Source organism: Atractosteus spatula, chromosome 13 (assembly GCF_055471065.1).
Source record: "Atractosteus spatula isolate fAtrSpa1 chromosome 13, fAtrSpa1.hap1, whole genome shotgun sequence".
Classification (NCBI taxonomy): Eukaryota; Metazoa; Chordata; class Actinopteri; order Semionotiformes; family Lepisosteidae; genus Atractosteus; species Atractosteus spatula.
The window spans coordinates 33,996,072-34,019,617 of NC_142718.1; the positions used below are offsets into that span (position 1 = coordinate 33,996,072).

The following is a 23,546-nucleotide window of genomic DNA, read 5'->3' on the forward strand; positions in this document are numbered from 1 at the left end:
TGCTCAATCTACATGGAGTTGTTCTTTTTCCACTCGGTGAAAATATTCTGAATCTTTTCATTCAGACCAAAATATCAGTGCAGTCTAATTATTCTAGACGACAATGATATATTGCAAATTTGATGGTCTCTTCATGTGGGTTCCAGTATCAAAATTGGTTTGTTATTCCAGTAGATGTTTTATGCATGTCTTTTCTGAATGTTATTTGCAGCACTTGATGGTGCCAAATAACTGATGCAGTAGAACAACCCAAATTCTGTGTTTTGACGTTGTTTTTCACTCTGAACATTTCACAGTTGAGGGCGATGCCGTCAGAAGGGATGTTGTGTTTCTGCTGGATGGCTCTGATTACACTAGAAATGGATTCCCAGCAATGCGGGACTTTGTTCAGAGAGTGGTGGAGAAGCTCCGAGTTGATGAAAACAAAGATCGGGTTGCTGTAGTCCAATACAGTAATGATCCAGCAGCTAACTTCTATCTAAATACATACTCAACAAAGGAGGATGTGATTAACAGTGTGAAAGGCCTTAGACACAAAGGGGGAAGGCCACTGAACACCGGGGCAGCCCTTCAGTTTGTTAAGGACAGTGTGTTTACTGCATCTGCTGGCAGCAGACGTCCTGAGGGTGTCCCTCAGATTGTTGTTGTGCTGGCTGGTGGAAGATCTAGTGACAGCGTTGAAGCACCAGCTGCAGCCCTGAAGGAACTTGGAGTGTTGATCTTTGCAATTGGAACGAGGAGCTCTGATAGCAGAGAATTGCAAAAGATTACCTACGATCCTAGTTATGCTCTTTCAGTGTCTGAATTCTCTGACCTCCCAGCAGTCCAAGAGCAACTTCTTTCATCTGTTAATACCGTAGTTGTTGAGATCACACCAGGAACACCAACTGTGTTGGGTAAGAAAAGTAGAAGTATAGAGAAATATGTGATGCTTGTTGTACAACTACTGCAATAAGGAGTGAATTTTTTAAATTTCCCAATATAAATTTGATAAAGCATTCTGTGAAGGTACTTGGAGCGTACAATAGTTTAACGTTCACTCCTCTTGTTTTGTTCAGGCTCTCTCAGTGTCCTTTTCTGTGAGATGGCTTCAAGTCAGTATTCTGTTCTTTGTAGTTTCTTGTTGTTTGTTGCTCAATCTACATGGAGTTGTTCTTTTTCCACTTGGTGAAAATATTCTGAATCTTTTAATTTAGACCAAAATATCAGTGCAGTCTAATTATTCTAGACGACAATGATATATTGCAAATTTGATGGTCTCTTCATGTGGGTTCCAGTATCAAAATTGGTTTGTTATTCCAGTAGATGTTTTATGCATGTCTTTTCTGAATGTCATTTGCAGCACTTGATGGTGCCAAATAACTGATGCAGTAGAACAACCCAAATTCTGTGTTTTGACGTTGTTTTTCACTCTGAACATTTCACAGTTGAGGGCGATGCCGTCAGAAGGGATGTTGTGTTTCTGCTGGATGGCTCTGATTACACTAGAAATGGATTCCCAGCAATGCGGGACTTTGTTCAGAGAGTGGTGGAAAAGCTCCAAGTTGATGAAAACAAAGATCGGGTTGCTGTAGTCCAATACAGTAATGATCCAGCAGCTAACTTCTATCTAAATACATACTCAACAAAGGAGGATGTGATTAACAGTGTGAAAGGCCTTAGACACAAAGGGGGAAGGCCACTGAACACCGGGGCAGCCCTTCAGTTTGTGAAGGACAGAGTCTTTACTGCATCTGCCGGCAGCAGACGTCCTGAGGGTGTTCCTCAGATTGTTGTTGTGCTGGCTGGTGGAAGATCTAGTGACAGCGTTGAAGCACCAGCTGCAGCCCTGAAGGAACTTGGAGTGTTGATCTTTGCAATTGGAACGAGGAGCTCTGATAGCAGAGAATTGCAAAAGATTACCTACGATCCTAGTTATGCTCTTTCAGTGTCTGAATTCTCTGACCTCCCAGCAGTCCAAGAGCAACTTCTTTCATCTCTTAATACCATAGTTGTTGAGATCACACCAGGAACACCAACTGTGTTGGGTAAGAAAAGTAGAAGTATAGAGACATATGTGTTGCTTGTTGTACAACTACTGCAATAAGGAGTGAATTTTTTTAAATTTCCCCATATAAATTTGATAAAGCATTCTGTGAAGGTACTTGGAGCATACATTAGTTTAACGTTCACTCCTCTTGTTTTGTTCAGGCTTTCTCAGTGTCCTTTTCTGTGAGATGGCTTCAAGTCAGTATTCTGTTCTTTATAGTTTCTTATCGTTTGTTGCTCAATCTACATGGAGTTGTTCTTTTTCCACTCGGTGAAAATATTCTGAATCTTTTCATTCAGACCAAAATATCAGTGCAGTCTAATTATTCTAGACGACAATGATATATTGCAAATTTGATGGTCACTTCATGTGGGTTCCAGTATCAAAATTGGTTTGTTATTCCAGTAGATGTTTTATGCATGTCTTTTCTGAATGTTATTTGCAGCACTTGATGGTGCCAAATAACTGATGCAGTAGAACAACCCAAATTCTGTGTTTTGACGTTGTTTTTCACTCTGAACATTTCACAGTTGAGGGCGATGCCGTCAGAAGGGATGTTGTGTTTCTGCTGGATGGCTCTGATTACACTAGAAATGGATTCCCAGCAATGCGGGACTTTGTTCAGAGAGTGGTGGAGAAGCTCCGAGTTGATGAAAACAAAGATCGGGTTGCTGTAGTCCAATACAGTAATGATCCAGCAGCTAACTTCTATCTAAATACATACTCAACAAAGGAGGATGTGATTAACAGTGTGAAAGGCCTTAGACACAAAGGGGGAAGGCCACTGAACACCGGGGCAGCCCTTCAGTTTGTGAAGGACACAGTCTTTACTGCATCTGCCGGCAGCAGACGTCCTGAGGGTGTCCCGCAGATTGTTGTTGTGCTGGCTGGTGGAAGATCTTCTGACAGCGTTGAAGCACCAGCTGCAGCCCTGAAGGAACTTGGAGTGTTGATCTTTGCAATTGGAACGAGGAGCTCTGATAGCAGAGAATTGCAAAAGATTACCTACGATCCTAGTTATGCTCTTTCAGTGTCTGAATTCTCTGACCTCCCAGCAGTCCAAGAGCAACTTCTTTCATCTGTTAATACCGTAGTTGTTGAGATCACACCAGGAACACCAACTGTGTTGGGTAAGAAAAGTAGAAGTATAGAGAAATATGTGATGCTTGTTGTACAACTACTGCAATAAGGAGTGAATTTTTTAAATTTCCCAATATAAATTTGATAAAGCATTCTGTGAAGGTACTTGGAGCGTACAATAGTTTAACGTTCACTCCTCTTGTTTTGTTCAGGCTCTCTCAGTGTCCTTTTCTGTGAGATGGCTTCAAGTCAGTATTCTGTTCTTTGTAGTTTCTTGTCGTTTGTTGCTCAATCTACATGGAGTTGTTCTTTTTCCACTTGGTGAAAATATTCTGAATCTTTTCATTCAGACCAAAATATCAGTGCAGTCTAATTATTCTAGACGACAATGATATATTGCAAATTTGATGGTCTCTTCATGTGGGTTCCAGTATCAAAATTGGTTTGTTATTCCAGTAGATGTTTTATGCATGTCTTTTCTGAATGTCATTTGCTGCACTTGATGGTGCCAAATAACTGATGCAGTAGAACAACCCAAATTCTGTGTTTTGACGTTGTTTTTCACTCTGAACATTTCACAGTTGAGGGCGATGCCGTCAGAAGGGATGTTGTGTTTCTGCTGGATGGCTCTGATTACACTAGAAATGGATTCCCAGCAATGCGGGACTTTGTTCAGAGAGTGGTGGAGAAGCTCCGAGTTGATGAAAACAAAGATCGGGTTGCTGTAGTCCAATACAGTAATGATCCAGCAGCTAACTTCTATCTAAATACATACTCAACAAAGGAGGATGTGATTAACAGTGTGAAAGGCCTTAGACACAAAGGGGGAAGGCCACTGAACACCGGGGCAGCCCTTCAGTTTGTGAAGGACACAGTCTTTACTGCATCTGCCGGCAGCAGACGTCCTGAGGGTGTCCCGCAGATTGTTGTTGTGCTGGCTGGTGGAAGATCTTCTGACAGCGTTGAAGCACCAGCTGCAGCCCTGAAGGAACTTGGAGTGTTGATCTTTGCAATTGGAACGAGGAGCTCTGATAGCAGAGAATTGCAAAAGATTACCTACGATCCTAGTTATGCACTTTCAGTGTCTGAATTCTCTGACCTCCCAGCAGTCCAAGAGCAACTTCTTTCATCTCTTAATACCGTAGTTGTTGAGATCACACCAGGAACACCAACTGTGTTGGGTAAGAAAAGTAGAAGTATAGAGAAATATGTGTTGCTAGTTGTACAAGTACTGCTATAAAGAGTGATTTTTTGAAATTTCCCAACATAAATTTGATAAAGCATTCTGTGAAGGTACTTGGAGCGTCCGGTAGTTTAACGCTCACTCCTCTTGTTTTGTTCAGGCTTTCTCAGTGTCCTTTTCTGTGAGATGGCTTCAAGTCAGTATTCTGTTCTTTGTAGTTTCTTGTTGTTTGTTGCTCAATCTACATGGAGTTGTTCTTTTTCCACTCGGTGAAAATATTCTGAATCTTTTCATTCAGACCAAAATATCAGTGCAGTCTAATTATTCTAGACGACAATGATATATTGCAAATTTGATGGTCTCTTCATGTGGGTTCCAGTATCAAAATTGGTTTGTTATTCCAGTAGATGTTTTATGCATGTCTTTTCTGAATGTTATTTGCAGCACTTGATGGTGCCAAATAACTGATGCAGTAGAACAACCCAAATTCTGTGTTTTGACGTTGTTTTTCACTCTGAACATTTCACAGTTGAGGGCGATGCCGTCAGAAGGGATGTTGTGTTTCTGCTGGATGGCTCTGATTACACTAGAAATGGATTCCCAGCAATGCGGGACTTTGTTCAGAGAGTGGTGGAGAAGCTCCGAGTTGATGAAAACAAAGATCGGGTTGCTGTAGTCCAATACAGTAATGATCCAGCAGCTAACTTCTATCTAAATACATACTCAACAAAGGAGGATGTGATTAACAGTGTGAAAGGCCTTAGACACAAAGGGGGAAGGCCACTGAACACCGGGGCAGCCCTTCAGTTTGTTAAGGACAGTGTGTTTACTGCATCTGCTGGCAGCAGACGTCCTGAGGGTGTCCCTCAGATTGTTGTTGTGCTGGCTGGTGGAAGATCTAGTGACAGCGTTGAAGCACCAGCTGCAGCCCTGAAGGAACTTGGAGTGTTGATCTTTGCAATTGGAACGAGGAGCTCTGATAGCAGAGAATTGCAAAAGATTACCTACGATCCTAGTTATGCTCTTTCAGTGTCTGAATTCTCTGACCTCCCAGCAGTCCAAGAGCAACTTCTTTCATCTGTTAATACCGTAGTTGTTGAGATCACACCAGGAACACCAACTGTGTTGGGTAAGAAAAGTAGAAGTATAGAGAAATATGTGATGCTTGTTGTACAACTACTGCAATAAGGAGTGAATTTTTTAAATTTCCCAATATAAATTTGATAAAGCATTCTGTGAAGGTACTTGGAGCGTACAATAGTTTAACGTTCACTCCTCTTGTTTTGTTCAGGCTCTCTCAGTGTCCTTTTCTGTGAGATGGCTTCAAGTCAGTATTCTGTTCTTTGTAGTTTCTTGTTGTTTGTTGCTCAATCTACATGGAGTTGTTCTTTTTCCACTTGGTGAAAATATTCTGAATCTTTTAATTTAGACCAAAATATCAGTGCAGTCTAATTATTCTAGACGACAATGATATATTGCAAATTTGATGGTCTCTTCATGTGGGTTCCAGTATCAAAATTGGTTTGTTATTCCAGTAGATGTTTTATGCATGTCTTTTCTGAATGTCATTTGCAGCACTTGATGGTGCCAAATAACTGATGCAGTAGAACAACCCAAATTCTGTGTTTTGACGTTGTTTTTCACTCTGAACATTTCACAGTTGAGGGCGATGCCGTCAGAAGGGATGTTGTGTTTCTGCTGGATGGCTCTGATTACACTAGAAATGGATTCCCAGCAATGCGGGACTTTGTTCAGAGAGTGGTGGAAAAGCTCCAAGTTGATGAAAACAAAGATCGGGTTGCTGTAGTCCAATACAGTAATGATCCAGCAGCTAACTTCTATCTAAATACATACTCAACAAAGGAGGATGTGATTAACAGTGTGAAAGGCCTTAGACACAAAGGGGGAAGGCCACTGAACACCGGGGCAGCCCTTCAGTTTGTGAAGGACAGAGTCTTTACTGCATCTGCCGGCAGCAGACGTCCTGAGGGTGTTCCTCAGATTGTTGTTGTGCTGGCTGGTGGAAGATCTAGTGACAGCGTTGAAGCACCAGCTGCAGCCCTGAAGGAACTTGGAGTGTTGATCTTTGCAATTGGAACGAGGAGCTCTGATAGCAGAGAATTGCAAAAGATTACCTACGATCCTAGTTATGCTCTTTCAGTGTCTGAATTCTCTGACCTCCCAGCAGTCCAAGAGCAACTTCTTTCATCTCTTAATACCATAGTTGTTGAGATCACACCAGGAACACCAACTGTGTTGGGTAAGAAAAGTAGAAGTATAGAGACATATGTGTTGCTTGTTGTACAACTACTGCAATAAGGAGTGATTTTTTTTAAATTTCCCAATATAAATTTGATAAAGCATTCTGTGAAGATACTTGGAGCGTACATTAGTTTAACGTTCACTCCTCTTGTTTTGTTCAGGCTCTCTCAGTGTCCTTTTCTGTGAGATGGCTTCAAGTCAGTATTCTGTTCTTTGTAGTTTCTTGTCGTTTGTTGCACAGTCTACATGGAGTTGTTCTTTTTCCACTTGGTGAAAATATTCTGAATCTTTTAATTCAGACCAAAATATTAGTGCAGTCTAATTATTCTAGGCGACAATGATTTATTGCAAATTTAATGGTCTCTTCATGTGGGTTCCAGTATCAATCTTGGTGTGTTATTCCAGTAGATGTTTTATGCATTTCTTTTCTGAATGTCATTTGCAACACTTGATGGTGCCAAATAACTGATGCAGTAGAACAACCCAAATTCTGTGTTTTGACGTTGTTTTTTACTCTGAACATTTCACAGTTGAGGGCGATGCCGTCAGAAGGGATGTTGTGTTTCTGCTGGATGGCTCTGATAACACTAGAAATGGATTCCCAGCAATGCGGGACTTTGTTCAGAGAGTGGTGGAGAAGCTCCGAGTTGATGAAAACAAAGATCGGGTTGCTGTAGTCCAATACAGTAATGATCCAGCAGCTAACTTCTATCTAAATACATACTCAACAAAGGAGGATGTGATTAACAGTGTGAAAGGCCTTAGACACAAAGGGGGAAGGCCACTGAACACCGGGGCAGCCCTTCAGTTTGTTAAGGACAGAGTCTTTACTGCATCTGCCGGCAGCAGACGTCCTGAGGGTGTCCCTCAGATTGTTGTTGTGCTGGCTGGTGGAAGATCTAGTGACAGCGTTGAAGCACCAGCTGCAGCCCTGAAGGAACTTGGAGTGTTGATCTTTGCAATTGGAACGAGGAGCTCTGATAGTAGAGAATTGCAAAAGATTACCTACGATCCTAGTTATGCTCTTTCAGTGTCTGAATTCTCTGACCTTCCAGCAGTCCAAGAGCAACTTCTTTCATCTGTTAATACCATAGTTGTTGAGATCACACCAGGAACACCAACTGTGTTGGGTAAGAAAAGTAGAAGTATAGAGAAATATGTGATGCTTGTTGTACAACTACTGCAATAAGGAGTGAATTTTTTAAATTTCCCAATATAAATTTGATAAAGCATTCTGTGAAGGTACTTGGAGCGTACAATAGTTTAACGTTCACTCCTCTTGTTTTGTTCAGGCTCTCTCAGTGTCCTTTTCTGTGAGATGGCTTTAAGTCAGTATTCTGTTCTTTGTAGTTTCTTGTTGTTTGTTGCTCAATCTACATGGAGTTGTTCTTTTTCCACTTGGTGAAAATATTCTGAATCTTTTAATTTAGACCAAAATATCAGTGCAGTCTAATTATTCTAGACGACAATGATATATTGCAAATTTGATGGTCTCTTCATGTGGGTTCCAGTATCAAAATTGGTTTGTTATTCCAGTAGATGTTTTATGCATGTCTTTTCTGAATGTCATTTGCAGCACTTGATGGTGCCAAATAACTGATGCAGTAGAACAACCCAAATTCTGTGTTTTGACGTTGTTTTTCACTCGGAACATTTCACAGTTGAGGGCGATGCCGTCAGAAGGGATGTTGTGTTTCTGCTGGATGGCTCTGATTACACTAGAAATGGATTCCCAGCAATGCGGAACTTTGTTCAGAGAGTGGTGGAAAAGCTCCAAGTTGATGAAAACAAAGATCGGGTTGCTGTAGTCCAATACAGTAATGATCCAGCAGCTAACTTCTATCTAAATACATACTCAACAAAGGAGGATGTGATTAACAGTGTGAAAGGCCTTAGACACAAAGGGGGAAGGCCACTGAACACCGGGGCAGCCCTTCAGTTTGTGAAGGATAGTGTGTTTACTGCATCTGCCGGCAGCAGACGTCCTGAGGGTGTCCCTCAGATTGTTGTTGTGCTGGCTGGTGGAAGATCTAGTGACAGCGTTGAAGCACCAGCTGCAGCCCTGAAGGAACTTGGAGTGTTGATCTTTGCAATTGGAACGAGGAGCTCTGATAGCAGAGAATTGCAAAAGATTACCTACGATCCTAGTTATGCTCTTTCAGTGTCTGAATTCTCTGACCTCCCAGCAGTCCAAGAGCAACTTCTTTCATCTGTTAATACCGTAGTTGTTGAGATCACACCAGGAACACCAACTGTGATGGGTAAGAAAAGTAGAAGTATAGAGAAATATGTTTTGCTAGTTGTACAAGTACTGCTATAATGAGTGATTTTTTTAAATTTCCCAATATAAATTTGATAAAGCATTCTGTGAAGGTACTTGGAGCGTACAGTAGTTTAACGTTCACTCCTCTTGTTTTGTTCAGGCTCTCTCCGTGTCCTTTTCTGTGAGATGGCTTCAAGTCAGTATTCTGTTCTTTGTAGTTTTTCGTCGTTTGTTGCTCAGTCTACGATCCTAGTTATGCTCTTTCAGTGTCTGAATTCGCTAACCTCCCAGCGCTCTAAGAGCAAGTTCTTTCACCTGTTAATACTGTTATAATTGGCATAACACCATTACAACCAACTTCATATGGCACAAAATTTGTTTTGATTGGTCTCAAATTTGTTTTAATTATTTGAATTCATTTTGCGGTTTTATTGGAATCTTTTCCCCTCAGGTTTTGCATATTTTAAATTATTAATAGTTATTGTGGTTTGCAAAATAGAGTTAAAATATCCATTTTATTTTGAAATTATCATTTGTATTAACATTTTGATTTATTATTGTTTTATCACAATTATAACATATTTACAACAGTGATTCACTGTGATACAATACGTGAATAAGAAAGTTCCTGACATCTTACATTCCTTACATCAATACATTGACTGTAGGTTGGAGTATCATTAACATTGCTCCATTTCTAAGACAAAATGTAAAGACTTTACTTTTGCTCTGTTTTATATACAGTACAATTGTTATAGTATTTTGTTTTGATCCATATTTCATTATTGTTTTCTTGTAACGTGTTAAGTTTAGATCTCATGAAACTGTCACGCCCTCTACAGCTAGAGTGCGTTCCTACTCTGTCTTGTTCCTTGTTTTCCTGTGCTCTTCTTGTCCTTCTCATGTGACTTTTTGTGGGGCTATATATTTCTGGGTCACCCTTTGCTCCTGGCTCAGCATTGAGAGTTTGGTTGCTTGAGTCCTGTCTAGTTCCAGGTCGTCTCCTCCGCGGCCTGAGGGCATAGGTTTCTACCTGACGTCGTCTGGCCTCCTGAGCTTGGGCTAACCCCCCATTTTGCCGCTAAGCATAGGGTCTTTATTGCTCTCCTGGCCTTTCCACGGCATGCCTTGCGACATCCGTGACAGAAACTGTGTTAAATGTGCCTATGTTATCAAAATCTAACTGTGAAACATACAAGAGAGGTTATTTTGTGTGGAATTCATTTGTACTTCTGATTATGCATGTTCTATTCTTACATACATTTTATAATCATCAAAATATGCAGAAAATTTCAATTTATTCTTTCCAAGAGATATTTGACCAGTTTCATAGAGAAGCTAATATCATTCAAATTCTAGATTTTCTTTACTCATCCTTGGCCTTTACTGATCTGGCTAAACAATTCTAAGTATCTCTTTTGGTTATTTTTACTGTGTTTTTAATAGATAAATTACATCAACGTTTTGCATAAAGTTCTATAAATTAATAAAATTCTTGTCACCAACCCAATATTAGCAGCAGGCTGCTTCTGTATTCTATACATACCTGTACAGTAGATTTATTTTTATAAAAAATACTACACTGTGCATGCATAACTTAAATTGATGTGTTTAAAGTATTGTCTTATTATAATATGATTTTAACCATGGATAATTTTAATATGATATCATTTTGAATTTGTAGTTTACTTTAAAATGTACATATAAATGCAATCTGCATTTTCTGTGAAGTTTAATGTGAAACTGAAGGCAAAGTAGCATCAAAGCTCTTCTGAATAACGTTTTTTTCTTTTTAAATGATATTGCACATTATGAACCTGAATTATTTTATACAATAATAATCTATTTAAATATAATTGCATAATACAGCATTAGAAAACACTGCTAATTTAAATATACTATCCTAATTGAATGGTACATTCAATTATATTTCATAATATTTCTTGTTACAAATATTATTCAGTACCTTTTAAAATCGAGCACCTTTTCTCTTTTTTAAGATTTTTCTTATTATCTTGTAGTTGAAACCGAGGGGAAACAGAGGGATATTGTGTTCCTCTTGGATGGTTCTGATGACTCCAGGGGTGGATTCCCAGCAATGCGCGACTTTGTTCTTAGAGTAGTGGAAAACCTTGATGTGGAGGAAAGCAGAGATCGCGTGGCTGTGATCCAGTACAGTAATGACGCAGCAGCTAACTTCTATCTGAATACATATTCTACAAAAGACGATGTCATGAATACCATAAGAGGCCTGAGACAGAAAGGAGGAAGACCCCTCAACACTGGGGCAGCTCTGCGGTTTGTGAGGGATAGTGTCTTTACACCATCCGCCGGTAGCAGACGTCTTGAAGGTGTTCCTCAGATGTTAATCCTGTTGACGGGGGGAAGGTCCAGAGATGATGTGGGTGGATCTGCCTCGGCTCTGAAGGGCCTTGGGGTTGTTCCTCTGGGAATTGGAACCAGGAATGCTGACACCCGGGAACTGCAAACAATCTCCTACGATCCCAACTATGCTCTAACTGTCAGAGAGTTTTCTGACCTTCCAGACATCCAACAGCAACTTCTATCAACACTGACACAAATTTCTGTAGCGATCAGACCCACTGTCATAGGTAAACGAATACCTTCTTCAGTTATTTCTGTATGTGCTGCTTTTGGCATGGCAGATAATGGTCCAGATTTGAAGTAGAATCTGGGTGGCTTTCGTTCTTTCTATTCATGTTGATTCCTAGAACCTTTTTCCGTTCATTGGAGAAAGTGGAACCATGAATATACCTTGCTCCAGATTTCTGCTCTGTTCATGTGAACACGTCTTATGTGGAATTTCTGCATCGGATGATTTTTCTCCCATTTCTTTCTTATTTATTCCTTAGTTTTTTTTTTCCATCTGTTTCCTGGCTCTGATTGCATGGTTTATGGTTATCTGCCACTGTTGATACTTTGACAGTTTTACACGCTTTGCCTCTGAGCAATGTCGCAGGCACTAGATGCGGAATACGACTTCATGCTTTGTGATTCTTTCTCTATGCTGGTTTAACAGCGCCTGAGTTTTCAGTTATATTACAAATTGTGAAAATATGTCATTTTTTGTTTTTCTTGATTTTCAAGATTATTTCTTTCAATCGTTTAAGCGACATTGAAAATAGGTATTTTAAGCATATTTCCCAAAACACACTTACATAAATGATTTCTTTCACTTTTCAGTTGTGCCTTTTTTCAAATGTTGTATGATTCTAGTATGAAAAAGTTTTTATATTCAAACATTCAGTAATGATTCATGAGACGGTTTTTAGTTTAGTTTCTTGTGAAGTATTTTACTGAAACATTGAATTTGGATTCCTGTGATGGTCTTTGCTATGACGGTCAGTATTGTGCTTATTCTGTTCCACTAACATGGAGACTCTTGTATGAAAACCATTTACTGTACAATTCAACTACAGGAGAGTCAGTTTTCTTCTGAATTGAGCAAACTTGAAAAATGGTCCTTTTTTAAGATTTCTTTTTGAAAGATGTTCCTTATTATCTTGTAGTTGAAACCGAGGGGAAACAAAGGGACATTGTGTTCCTCTTGGATGGTTCTGATGACTCCAGGAGTGGATTCCCAGCAATGCGCGACTTTGTCCGTAGAGTAGTGGAAAACCTTGATGTGGAGGAAAGCAGAGATCGCGTGGCTGTGATCCAGTACAGTAATGACGCAGCAGCTAACTTCTATCTGAATACATATTCTACAAAAGACGATGTCATGAATACTATAAGAGGCCTGAGACAGAAAGGAGGAAGACCGCTCAACACTGGGGCCGCTCTGCAGTTTGTGAGGGATAGTGTCTTTACACCATCCGCCGGTAGCAGACGTCTTGAAGGTGTTCCTCAGATGTTAATCCTGTTGACGGGGGGAAGGTCCAGAGATGATGTGGGTGGATCTGCCTCGGCTCTGAAGGGCCTTGGGGTTGTTCCTCTGGGAATTGGAACCAGGAATGCTGACACCCGGGAACTGCAAACAATCTCCTACGATCCCAACTATGCTCTAACTGTCAGAGAGTTTTCTGACCTTCCAGACATCCAACAGCAACTTCTATCAACACTGACACAAATTTCTGTAGCGATCAGACCCACTGTCATAGGTAAACGAATACCTTCTTCAGTTATTTCTGTATGTGCTGCTTTTGGCATGGCAGATAATGGTCCAGATTTGAAGTAGAATCTGGGTGGCTTTCGTTCTTTCTATTCATGTTGATTCCTAGAACCTTTTTCCGTTCATTGGAGAAAGTGGAACCATGAATATACCTTGCTCCAGATTTCTGCTCTGTTCATGTGAACACATCTTATGTGGAATTTCTGCATCGGATGATTTTTCTCCCATTTCTTTCTTATTTATTCCTTAGTTTTTTTTTCCATCTGTTTCCTGGCTCTGATTGCATGGTTTATGGTTATCTGCCACTGTTGATACTTTGACAGTTTTACACGCTTTGCCTCTGAGCAATGTCGCAGGCACTAGACGCGGAATACGACTTCATGCTTTGTGATTCTTTCTCTATGCTGGTTTAACAGCGCCTGAGTTTTCAGTTATATTACAAATTGTGAAAATATGTCATTTTTTGTTTTTCTTGATTTTCAAGATTATTTCTTTCAATCGTTTAAGCGACATTGAAAATAGGTATTTTAAGCATATTTCCCAAAACACACTTACATAAATGATTTCTTTCACTTTTCAGTTGTGCCTTTTTTCAAATGTTGTATGATTCTAGTATGAAAAAGTTTTTATATTCAAACATTCAATAATGATTCATGAGACGGTTTTTAGTTTAGTTTCTTTTCTTGTGAAGTATTTTACTGAGACATTGAGTTTGGATTCTTGTGATGGTCTTTGCTATGACGGTCAGTATTGTGCTTATTCTGTTCCACTTACATAGAGACTCTTGTATGAAAACCATTTACAATTCAACTACAGGAGAGTCAGTTTTCTTCTGAATTGAGCAAAATTGAAAAATGGTCCTTTTTTAAGATTTCTTTTTGAAAGATGTTCCTTATTATCTTGTAGTTGAAACCGAGGGGAAACAAAGGGACATTGTGTTCCTCTTGGATGGTTCTGATGACTCCAGGAGTGGATTCCCAGCAATGCGCGACTTTGTCCGTAGAGTAGTGGAAAACCTTGATGTGGAGGAAAGCAGAGATCGCGTGGCTGTGATCCAGTACAGTAATGACGCAGCAGCTAACTTCTATCTGAATACTTATTCTACAAAAGACAATGTCATGAATACCATAAGAGGCCTGAGACAGAAAGGAGGAAGACCCCTCAACACTGGGGCAGCTCTGCGGTTTGTGAGGGATAGTGTCTTTACACCATCCGCCGGTAGCAGACGTCTTGAAGGTGTTCCTCAGATGTTAATCCTGTTGACGGGGGGAAGGTCCAGAGATGATGTGGGTGGATCTGCCTCGGCTCTGAAGGGCCTTGGGGTTGTTCCTCTGGGAATTGGAACCAGGAATGCTGACACCCGGGAACTGCAAACAATCTCCTATGATCCCAACTATGCTCTAACTGTCAGAGAGTTTTCTGACCTTCCAGACATCCAACAGCAACTTCTATCAACACTGACACAAATTTCTGTAGCGATCAGACCCACTGTCATAGGTAAACGAATACCTTCTTCAGTTATTTCTGTATGTGCTGCTTTTGGCATGGCAGATAATGGTCCAGATTTGAAGTAGAATCTGGGTGGCTTTCGTTCTTTCTATTCATGTTGATTCCTAGAACCTTTTTCCGTTCATTGGAGAAAGTGGAACCATGAATATACCTTGCTCTAGATTTCTGCTCTGTTCATGTGAACACGTCTTATGTGGAATTTCTGCATCGGATGATTTTTCTCCCATTTCTTTCTTATTTATTCCTTAGTTTTTTTTTCCATCTGTTTCCTGGCTCTGATTGCATGGTTTATGGTTATCTGCCACTGTTGATACTTTGACAGTTTTACACGCTTTGCCTCTGAGCAATGTCGTAGGCACTAGACGCGGAATACGACTTCATGCTTTGTGATTCTTTCTCTATGCTGGTTTAACAGCGCCTGAGTTTTCAGTTATATTACAAATTGTGAAAATATGTCATTTTTTGTTTTTCTTGATTTTCAAGATTATTTCTTTCAATCGTTTAAGCGACATTGAAAATAGGTATTTTAAGCATATTTCCCAAAACACACTTACATAAATGATTTCTTTCACTTTTCAGTTGTGCCTTTTTTCAAATGTTGTATGATTCTAGTATGAAAAAGTTTTTATATTCAAACATTCAATAATGATTCATGAGACGGTTTTTAGTTTAGTTTCTTGTGAAGTATTTTACTGAGACATTGAGTTTGGATTCTTGTGATGGTCTTTGCTATGACGGTCAGTATTGTGCTTATTCTGTTCCACTAACATAGAGACTCTTGTATGAAAACCATTTACAATTCAACTACAGGAGAGTCAGTTTTCTTCTGAATTGAGCAAACTTGAAAAATGGTCCTTTTTTAAGATTTCTTTTTGAAAGATGTTCCTTATTATCTTGTAGTTGAAACCGAGGGGAAACAAAGGGACATTGTGTTCCTCTTGGATGGTTCTGATGACTCCAGGAGTGGATTCCCAGCAATGCGCGACTTTGTCCGTAGAGTAGTGGAAAACCTTGATGTGGAGGAAAGCAGAGATCGCGTGGCTGTGATCCAGTACAGTAATGACGCAGCAGCTAACTTCTATCTGAATACTTATTCTACAAAAGACGATGTCATGAATACCATAAGAGGCCTGAGACAGAAAGGAGGAAGACCCCTCAACACTGGGGCAGCTCTGCGGTTTGTGAGGGATAGTGTCTTTACACCATCCGCCGGTAGCAGACGTCTTGAAGGTGTTCCTCAGATGTTAATCCTGTTGACGGGGGGAAGGTCCAGAGATGATGTGGGTGGATCTGCCTCGGCTCTGAAGGGCCTTGGGGTTGTTCCTCTGGGAATTGGAACCAGGAATGCTGACACCCGGGAACTGCAAACAATCTCCTATGATCCCAACTATGCTCTAACTGTCAGAGAGTTTTCTGACCTTCCAGACATCCAACAGCAACTTCTATCAACACTGACACAAATTTCTGTAGCGATCAGACCCACTGTCATAGGTAAACGAATACCTTCTTCAGTTATTTCTGTATGTGCTGCTTTTGGCATGGCAGATAATGGTCCAGATTTGAAGTAGAATCTGGGTGGCTTTCGTTCTTTCTATTCATGTTGATTCCTAGAACCTTTTTCCGTTCATTGGAGAAAGTGGAACCATGAATATACCTTGCTCCAGATTTCTGCTCTGTTCATGTGAACACATCTTATGTGGAATTTCTGCATCGGATAATTTTTCTCCCATTTCTTTCTTATTTATTCCTTAGTTTTTTTTTCCATCTGTTTCCTGGCTCTGATTGCATGGTTTATGGTTATCTGCCACTGTTGATACTTTGACAGTTTTACACGCTTTGCCTCTGAGCAATGTCGTAGGCACTAGACGCGGAATACGACTTCATGCTTTGTGATTCTTTCTCTATGCTGGTTTAACAGCGCCTGAGTTTTCAGTTATATTACAAATTGTGAAAATATGTCATTTTTTGTTTTTCTTGATTTTCAAGATTATTTCTTTCAATCGTTTAAGCGACATTGAAAATAGGTATTTTAAGCATATTTCCCAAAACACACTTACATAAATGATTTCTTTCACTTTTCAGTTGTGCCTTTTTTCAAATGTTGTATGATTCTAGTATGAAAAAGTTTTTATATTCAAACATTCAGTAATGATTCATGAGACGGTTTTTAGTTTAGTTTCTTGTGAAGTATTTTACTGAAACATTGAATTTGGATTCCTGTGATGGTCTTTGCTATGACGGTCAGTATTGTGCTTATTCTGTTCCACTAACATGGAGACTCTTGTATGAAAACCATTTACTGTACAATTCAACTACAGGAGAGTCAGTTTTCTTCTGAATTGAGCAAACTTGAAAAATGGTCCTTTTTTAAGATTTCTTTTTGAAAGATGTTTCTTATTATCTTGTAGTTGAAACCGAGGGGAAACAAAGGGACATTGTGTTCCTCTTGGATGGTTCTGATGACTCCAGGAGTGGATTCCCAGCAATGCGCGACTTTGTCCGTAGAGTAGTGGAAAACCTTGATGTGGAGGAAAGCAGAGATCGCGTGGCTGTGATCCAGTACAGTAATGACGCAGCAGCTAACTTCTATCTGAATACTTATTCTACAAAAGACGATGTCATGAATACTATAAGAGGCCTGAGACAGAAAGGAGGAAGACCCCTCAACACTGGGGCAGCTCTGCAGTTTGTGAGGGATAGTGTCTTTACACCATCCGCCGGTAGCAGACGTCTTGAAGGTGTTCCTCAGATGTTAATCCTGTTGACGGGGGGAAGGTCCAGAGATGATGTGGGTGGATCTGCCTCGGCTCTGAAGGGCCTTGGGGTTGTTCCTCTGGGAATTGGAACCAGGAATGCTGACACCCGGGAACTGCAAACAATCTCCTACGATCCCAACTATGCTCTAACTGTCAGAGAGTTTTCTGACCTTCCAGACATCCAACAGCAACTTCTATCAACACTGACACAAATTTCTGTAGCGATCAGACCCACTGTCATAGGTAAACGAATACCTTCTTCAGTTATTTCTGTATGTGCTGCTTTTGGCATGGCAGATAATGGTCCAGATTTGAAGTAGAATCTGGGTGGCTTTCGTTCTTTCTATTCATGTTGATTCCTAGAACCTTTTTCCGTTCATTGGAGAAAGTGGAACCATGAATATACCTTGCTCCAGATTTCTGCTCTGTTCATGTGAACACGTCTTATGTGGAATTTCTGCATCGGATGATTTTTCTCCCATTTCTTTCTTATTTATTCCTTAGTTTTTTTTTCCATCTGTTTCCTGGCTCTGATTGCATGGTTTATGGTTATCTGCCACTGTTGATACTTTGACAGTTTTACACGCTTTGCCTCTGAGCAATGTCGCAGGCACTAGACGCGGAATACGACTTCATGCTTTGTGATTCTTTCTCTATGCTGGTTTAACAGCGCCTGAGTTTTCAGTTATATTACAAATTGTGAAAATATGTCATTTTTTGTTTTTCTTGATTTTCAAGATTATTTCTTTCAATCGTTTAAGCGACATTGAAAATAGGTATTTTAAGCATATTTCCCAAAACACACTTACATAAATGATTTCTTTCACTTTTCAGTTGTGCCTTTTTTCAAATGTTGTATGATTCTAGTATGAAAAAGTTTTTATATTCAAACATTCAATAATGATTCATGAGACGGTTTTTAGTTTAGTTTCTTTTCTTGTGAAGTATTTTACTGAGACATTGAGTTTGGATTCTTGTGATGGTCTTTGCTATGACGGTCAGTATTGTGCTTATTCTGTTCCACTAACATAGAGACTCTTGTATGAAAACCATTTACAATTCAACTACAGGAGAGTCAGTTTTCTTCTGAATTGAGCAAACTTGAAAAATGGTCCTTTTTTAAGATTTCTTTTTGAAAGATGTTCCTTATTATCTTGTAGTTGAAACCGAGGGGAAACAAAGGGACATTGTGTTCCTCTTGGATGGTTCTGATGACTCCAGGAGTGGATTCCCAGCAATGCGCGACTTTGTCCGTAGAGTAGTGGAAAACCTTGATGTGGAGGAAAGCAGAGATCGCGTGGCTGTGATCCAGTACAGTAATGACGCAGCAGCTAACTTCTATCTGAATACATATTCTACAAAAGACGATGTCATGAATACTATAAGAGGCCTGAGACAGAAAGGAGGAAGACCGCTCAACACTGGGGCCGCTCTGCAGTTTGTGAGGGATAGTGTCTTTACACCATCCGCCGGTAGCAGACGTCTTGAAGGTGTTCCTCAGATGTTAATCCTGTTGACGGGGGGAAGGTCCAGAGATGATGTGGGTGGATCTGCCTCGGCTCTGAAGGGCCTTGGGGTTGTTCCTCTGGGAATTGGAACCAGGAATGCTGACACCCGGGAACTGCAAACAATCTCCTATGATCCCAACTATGCTCTAACTGTCAGAGAGTTTTCTGACCTTCCAGACATCCAACAGCAACTTCTATCAACACTGACACAAATTTCTGTAGCGATCAGACCCACTGTCATAGGTAAACGAATACCTTCTTCAGTTATTTCCGTATGTGCTGCTTTTGGCATGGCAGATAATGATCCAGATTTGAAGTAGAATCTGGGTGGCTTTTGTTCTTTCTATTCATGTTGATTCCTAGAACCTTTTTCCGTTCATTGGAGAAAGTGGAACCATGAATATACCTTGCTCCAGATTTCTGCTCTGTTCATGTGAACACATCTTATGTGGAATTTCTGCATCGGATGATTTTTCTCCCATTTCTTTCTTATTTATTCCTTAGTTTTTTTTTCCATCTGTTTCCTAGCTCTGATTGCATGGTTTATGGTTATCTGCCACTGTTGATACTTTGACAGTTTTACACGCTTTGCCTCTGAGCAATGTCGTAGGCACTAGACGCGGAATACGACTTCATGCTTTGTGATTCTTTCTCTATGCTGGTTTAACAGCGCCTGAGTTTTCAGTTATATTACAAATTGTGAAAATATGTCATTTTTTGTTTTTCTTGATTTTCAAGATTATTTCTTTCAATCGTTTAAGCGACATTGAAAATAGGTATTTTAAGCATATTTCCCAAAACACACTTACATAAATGATTTCTTTCACTTTTCAGTTGTGCCTTTTTTCAAATGTTGTATGATTCTAGTATGAAAAAGTTTTTATATTCAAACATTCAGTAATGATTCATGAGACGGTTTTTAGTTTAGTTTCTTGTGAAGTATTTTACTGAGACATTGAGTTTGGATTCTTGTGATGGTCTTTGCTATGACGGTCAGTATTGTGCTTATTCTGTTCCACTAACATAGAGACTCTTGTATGAAAACCATTTACTGTACAATTCAACTACAGGAGAGTCAGTTTTCTTCTGAATTGAGCAAACTTGAAAAATGGTCCTTTTTTAAGATTTCTTTTTGAAAGATGTTCCTTATTATCTTGTAGTTGAAACCGAGGGGAAACAAAGGGACATTGTGTTCCTCTTGGATGGTTCTGATGACTCCAGGAGTGGATTCCCAGCAATGCGCGACTTTGTCCGTAGAGTAGTGGAAAACCTTGATGTGGAGGAAAGCAGAGATCGCGTGGCTGTGATCCAGTACAGTAATGACGCAGCAGCTAACTTCTATCTGAATACATATTCTACAAAAGACGATGTCATGAATACTATAAGAGGCCTGAGACAGAAAGGAGGAAGACCGCTCAACACTGGGGCCGCTCTGCAGTTTGTGAGGGATAGTGTCTTTACACCATCCGCTGGTAGCAGACGTCTTGAAGGTGTTCCTCAGATGTTAATCCTGTTGACGGGGGGAAGGTCCAGAGATGATGTGGGTGGATCTGCCTCGGCTCTGAAGGGCCTTGGGGTTGTTCCTCTGGGAATTGGAACCAGGAATGCTGACACCCGGGAACTGCAAACAATCTCCTACGATCCCAACTATGCTCTAACTGTCAAAGAGTTTTCTGATCTTCCAGACATCCAACAGCAACTTCTATCAACACTGACACAAATTTCTGTAGCGATCAGACCCACTGTCATAGGTAAACGAATACCTTCTTCAGTTATTTCTGTATATGCTGCTTTTGTCATGGCAGATAATGGTCCAGATTTGAAATAGAATCTGGGTGGCTTTCGTTCTTTCTATTCATGTTGATTCCTAGAACCTTTTTCCGTTCATTGGAGAAAGTGGAACCATGAATATACCTTGCTCCAGATTTCTGCTCTGTTCATGTGAACACGTCTTATGTGGAATTTCTGCATCGGATGATTTTTCTCCCATTTCTTTCTTATTTATTCCTTAGTTTTTTTTTCCATCTGCTTCCTGGCTCTGATTGCATGGTTTATGGTTATCTGCCACTGTTGATACTTTGACAGTTTTACACGCTTTGCCTCTGAGCAATGTCGCAGGCACTAGACGCGGAATACGACTTCATGCTTTGTGATTCTTTCTCTATGCTGGTTTAACAGCGCCTGAGTTTTCAGTTATATTACAAATTGTGAAAATATGTCATTTTTTGTTTTTCTTGATTTTCAAGAGTATTTTTTTCAATCGTTTAAGCAACATTGAAAATAGGTATTTTAAGCATATTTCCCAAAACACACTTACATAAATGATTTCTTTCACTTTTCAGTTGTGCCTTTTTTCAAATGTTGTATGATTCTAGTATGAAAAAGTTTTTATATTCAAACATTCAATAATGATTCATGAGACGGTTTTTAGTTTAGTTTCTTTTCTTGTGAAGTATTTTACTGAGACATTGAGTTTGGATTCTTGTGATGGTCTTTGCTATGACGGTCAGTATTGTGCTTATTCTGTTCCACTAACATAGAGACTCTTGTATGAAAACCATTTACAATTCAACTACAGGAGAGTCAGTTTTCTTCTGAATTGAGCAAAATTGAAAAATGGTCCTTTTTTAAGATTTCTTTTTGAAAGATGTTCCTTATTATCTTGTAGTTGAAACCGAGGGGAAACAAAGGGACATTGTGTTCCTCTTGGATGGTTCTGATGACTCCAGGAGTGGATTCCCAGCAATGCGCGACTTTGTCCGTAGAGTAGTGGAAAACCTTGATGTGGAGGAAAGCAGAGATCGCGTGGCTGTGATCCAGTACAGTAATGACGCAGCAGCTAACTTCTATCTGAATACTTATTCTACAAAAGACGATGTCATGAATACCATAAGAGGCCTGAGACAGAAAGGAGGAAGACCCCTCAACACTGGGGCAGCTCTGCGGTTTGTGAGGGATAGTGTCTTTACACCATCCGCCGGTAGCAGACGTCTTGAAGGTGTTCCTCAGATGTTAATCCTGTTGACGGGGGGAAGGTCCAGAGATGATGTGGGTGGATCTGCCTCGGCTCTGAAGGGCCTTGGGGTTGTTCCTCTGGGAATTGGAACCAGGAATGCTGACACCCGGGAACTGCAAACAATCTCCTATGATCCCAACTATGCTCTAACTGTCAGAGAGTTTTCTGACCTTCCAGACTTCCAACAGCAACTTCTATCAACACTGACACAAATTTCTGTAGCGATCAGACCCACTGTCATAGGTAAACGAATACCTTCTTCAGTTATTTCCGTATGTGCTGCTTTTGGCATGGCAGATAATGGTCCAGATTTGAAGTAGAATCTGGGTGGCTTTTGTTCTTTCTATTCATGTTGATTCCTAGAACCTTTTTCCGTTCATTGGAGAAAGTGGAACCATGAATATACCTTGCTCCAGATTTCTGCTCTGTTCATGTGAACACATCTTATGTGGAATTTCTGCATCGGATGATTTTTCTCCCATTTCTTTCTTATTTATTCCTTAGTTTTTTTTTCCATCTGTTTCCTAGCTCTGATTGCATGGTTTATGGTTATCTGCCACTGTTGATACTTTGACAGTTTTACACGCTTTGCCTCTGAGCAATGTCGTAGGCACTAGACGCGGAATACGACTTCATGCTTTGTGATTCTTTCTCTATGCTGGTTTAACAGCGCCTGAGTTTTCAGTTATATTACAAATTGTGAAAATATGTCATTTTTTGTTTTTCTTGATTTTCAAGATTATTTCTTTCAATCGTTTAAGCGACATTGAAAATAGGTATTTTAAGCATATTTCCCAAAACACACTTACATAAATGATTTCTTTCACTTTTCAGTTGTGCCTTTTTTCAAATGTTGTATGATTCTAGTATGAAAAAGTTTTTATATTCAAACATTCAGTAATGATTCATGAGACGGTTTTTAGTTTAGTTTCTTGTGAAGTATTTTACTGAAACATTGAATTTGGATTCCTGTGATGGTCTTTGCTATGACGGTCAGTATTGTGCTTATTCTGTTCCACTAACATAGAGACTCTTGTATGAAAACCATTTACTGTACAATTCAACTACAGGAGAGTCAGTTTTCTTCTGAATTGAGCAAACTTGAAAAATGGTCCTTTTTTAAGATTTCTTTTTGAAAGATGTTCCTTATTATCTTGTAGTTGAAACCGAGGGGAAACAAAGGGACATTGTGTTCCTCTTGGATGGTTCTGATGACTCCAGGAGTGGATTCCCAGCAATGCGCGACTTTGTCCGTAGAGTAGTGGAAAACCTTGATGTGGAGGAAAGCAGAGATCGCGTGGCTGTGATCCAGTACAGTAATGACGCAGCAGCTAACTTCTATCTGAATACATATTCTACAAAAGACGATGTCATGAATACTATAAGAGGCCTGAGACAGAAAGGAGGAAGACCGCTCAACACTGGGGCCGCTCTGCAGTTTGTGAGGGATAGTGTCTTTACACCATCCGCTGGTAGCAGACGTCTTGAAGGTGTTCCTCAGATGTTAATCCTGTTGACGGGGGGAAGGTCCAGAGATGATGTGGGTGGATCTGCCTCGGCTCTGAAGGGCCTTGGGGTTGTTCCTCTGGGAATTGGAACCAGGAATGCTGACACCCGGGAACTGCAAACAATCTCCTACGATCCCAACTATGCTCTAACTGTCAAAGAGTTTTCTGATCTTCCAGACATCCAACAGCAACTTCTATCAACACTGACACAAATTTCTGTAGCGATCAGACCCACTGTCATAGGTAAACGAATACCTTCTTCAGTTATTTCTGTATATGCTGCTTTTGTCATGGCAGATA

At 40.1% G+C, this 23,546-nt stretch overlaps 1 protein-coding gene across 1 annotated transcript in view; it reads left to right on the forward strand.

Annotated features, from left to right (window-relative positions):
* Positions 1-23,546, forward strand: part of LOC148822253 (uncharacterized) — a 123,451-nt gene that overhangs the window by 65,090 nt on the left and 34,815 nt on the right. Inside the window, 16 exon segments of the mRNA XM_088930344.1 lie at positions 297-896; positions 1,428-2,027; positions 2,560-3,159; positions 3,691-4,290; positions 4,822-5,421; positions 5,953-6,552; positions 7,085-7,684; positions 8,216-8,815; positions 10,839-11,429; positions 12,348-12,938; positions 15,359-15,949; positions 16,867-17,457; positions 18,375-18,965; positions 19,883-20,473; positions 21,391-21,981; positions 22,899-23,509. Of these exon segments, the coding sequence (XP_088786470.1) occupies positions 297-896; positions 1,428-2,027; positions 2,560-3,159; positions 3,691-4,290; positions 4,822-5,421; positions 5,953-6,552; positions 7,085-7,684; positions 8,216-8,815; positions 10,839-11,429; positions 12,348-12,938; positions 15,359-15,949; positions 16,867-17,457; positions 18,375-18,965; positions 19,883-20,473; positions 21,391-21,981; positions 22,899-23,509 (9,548 nt within the window).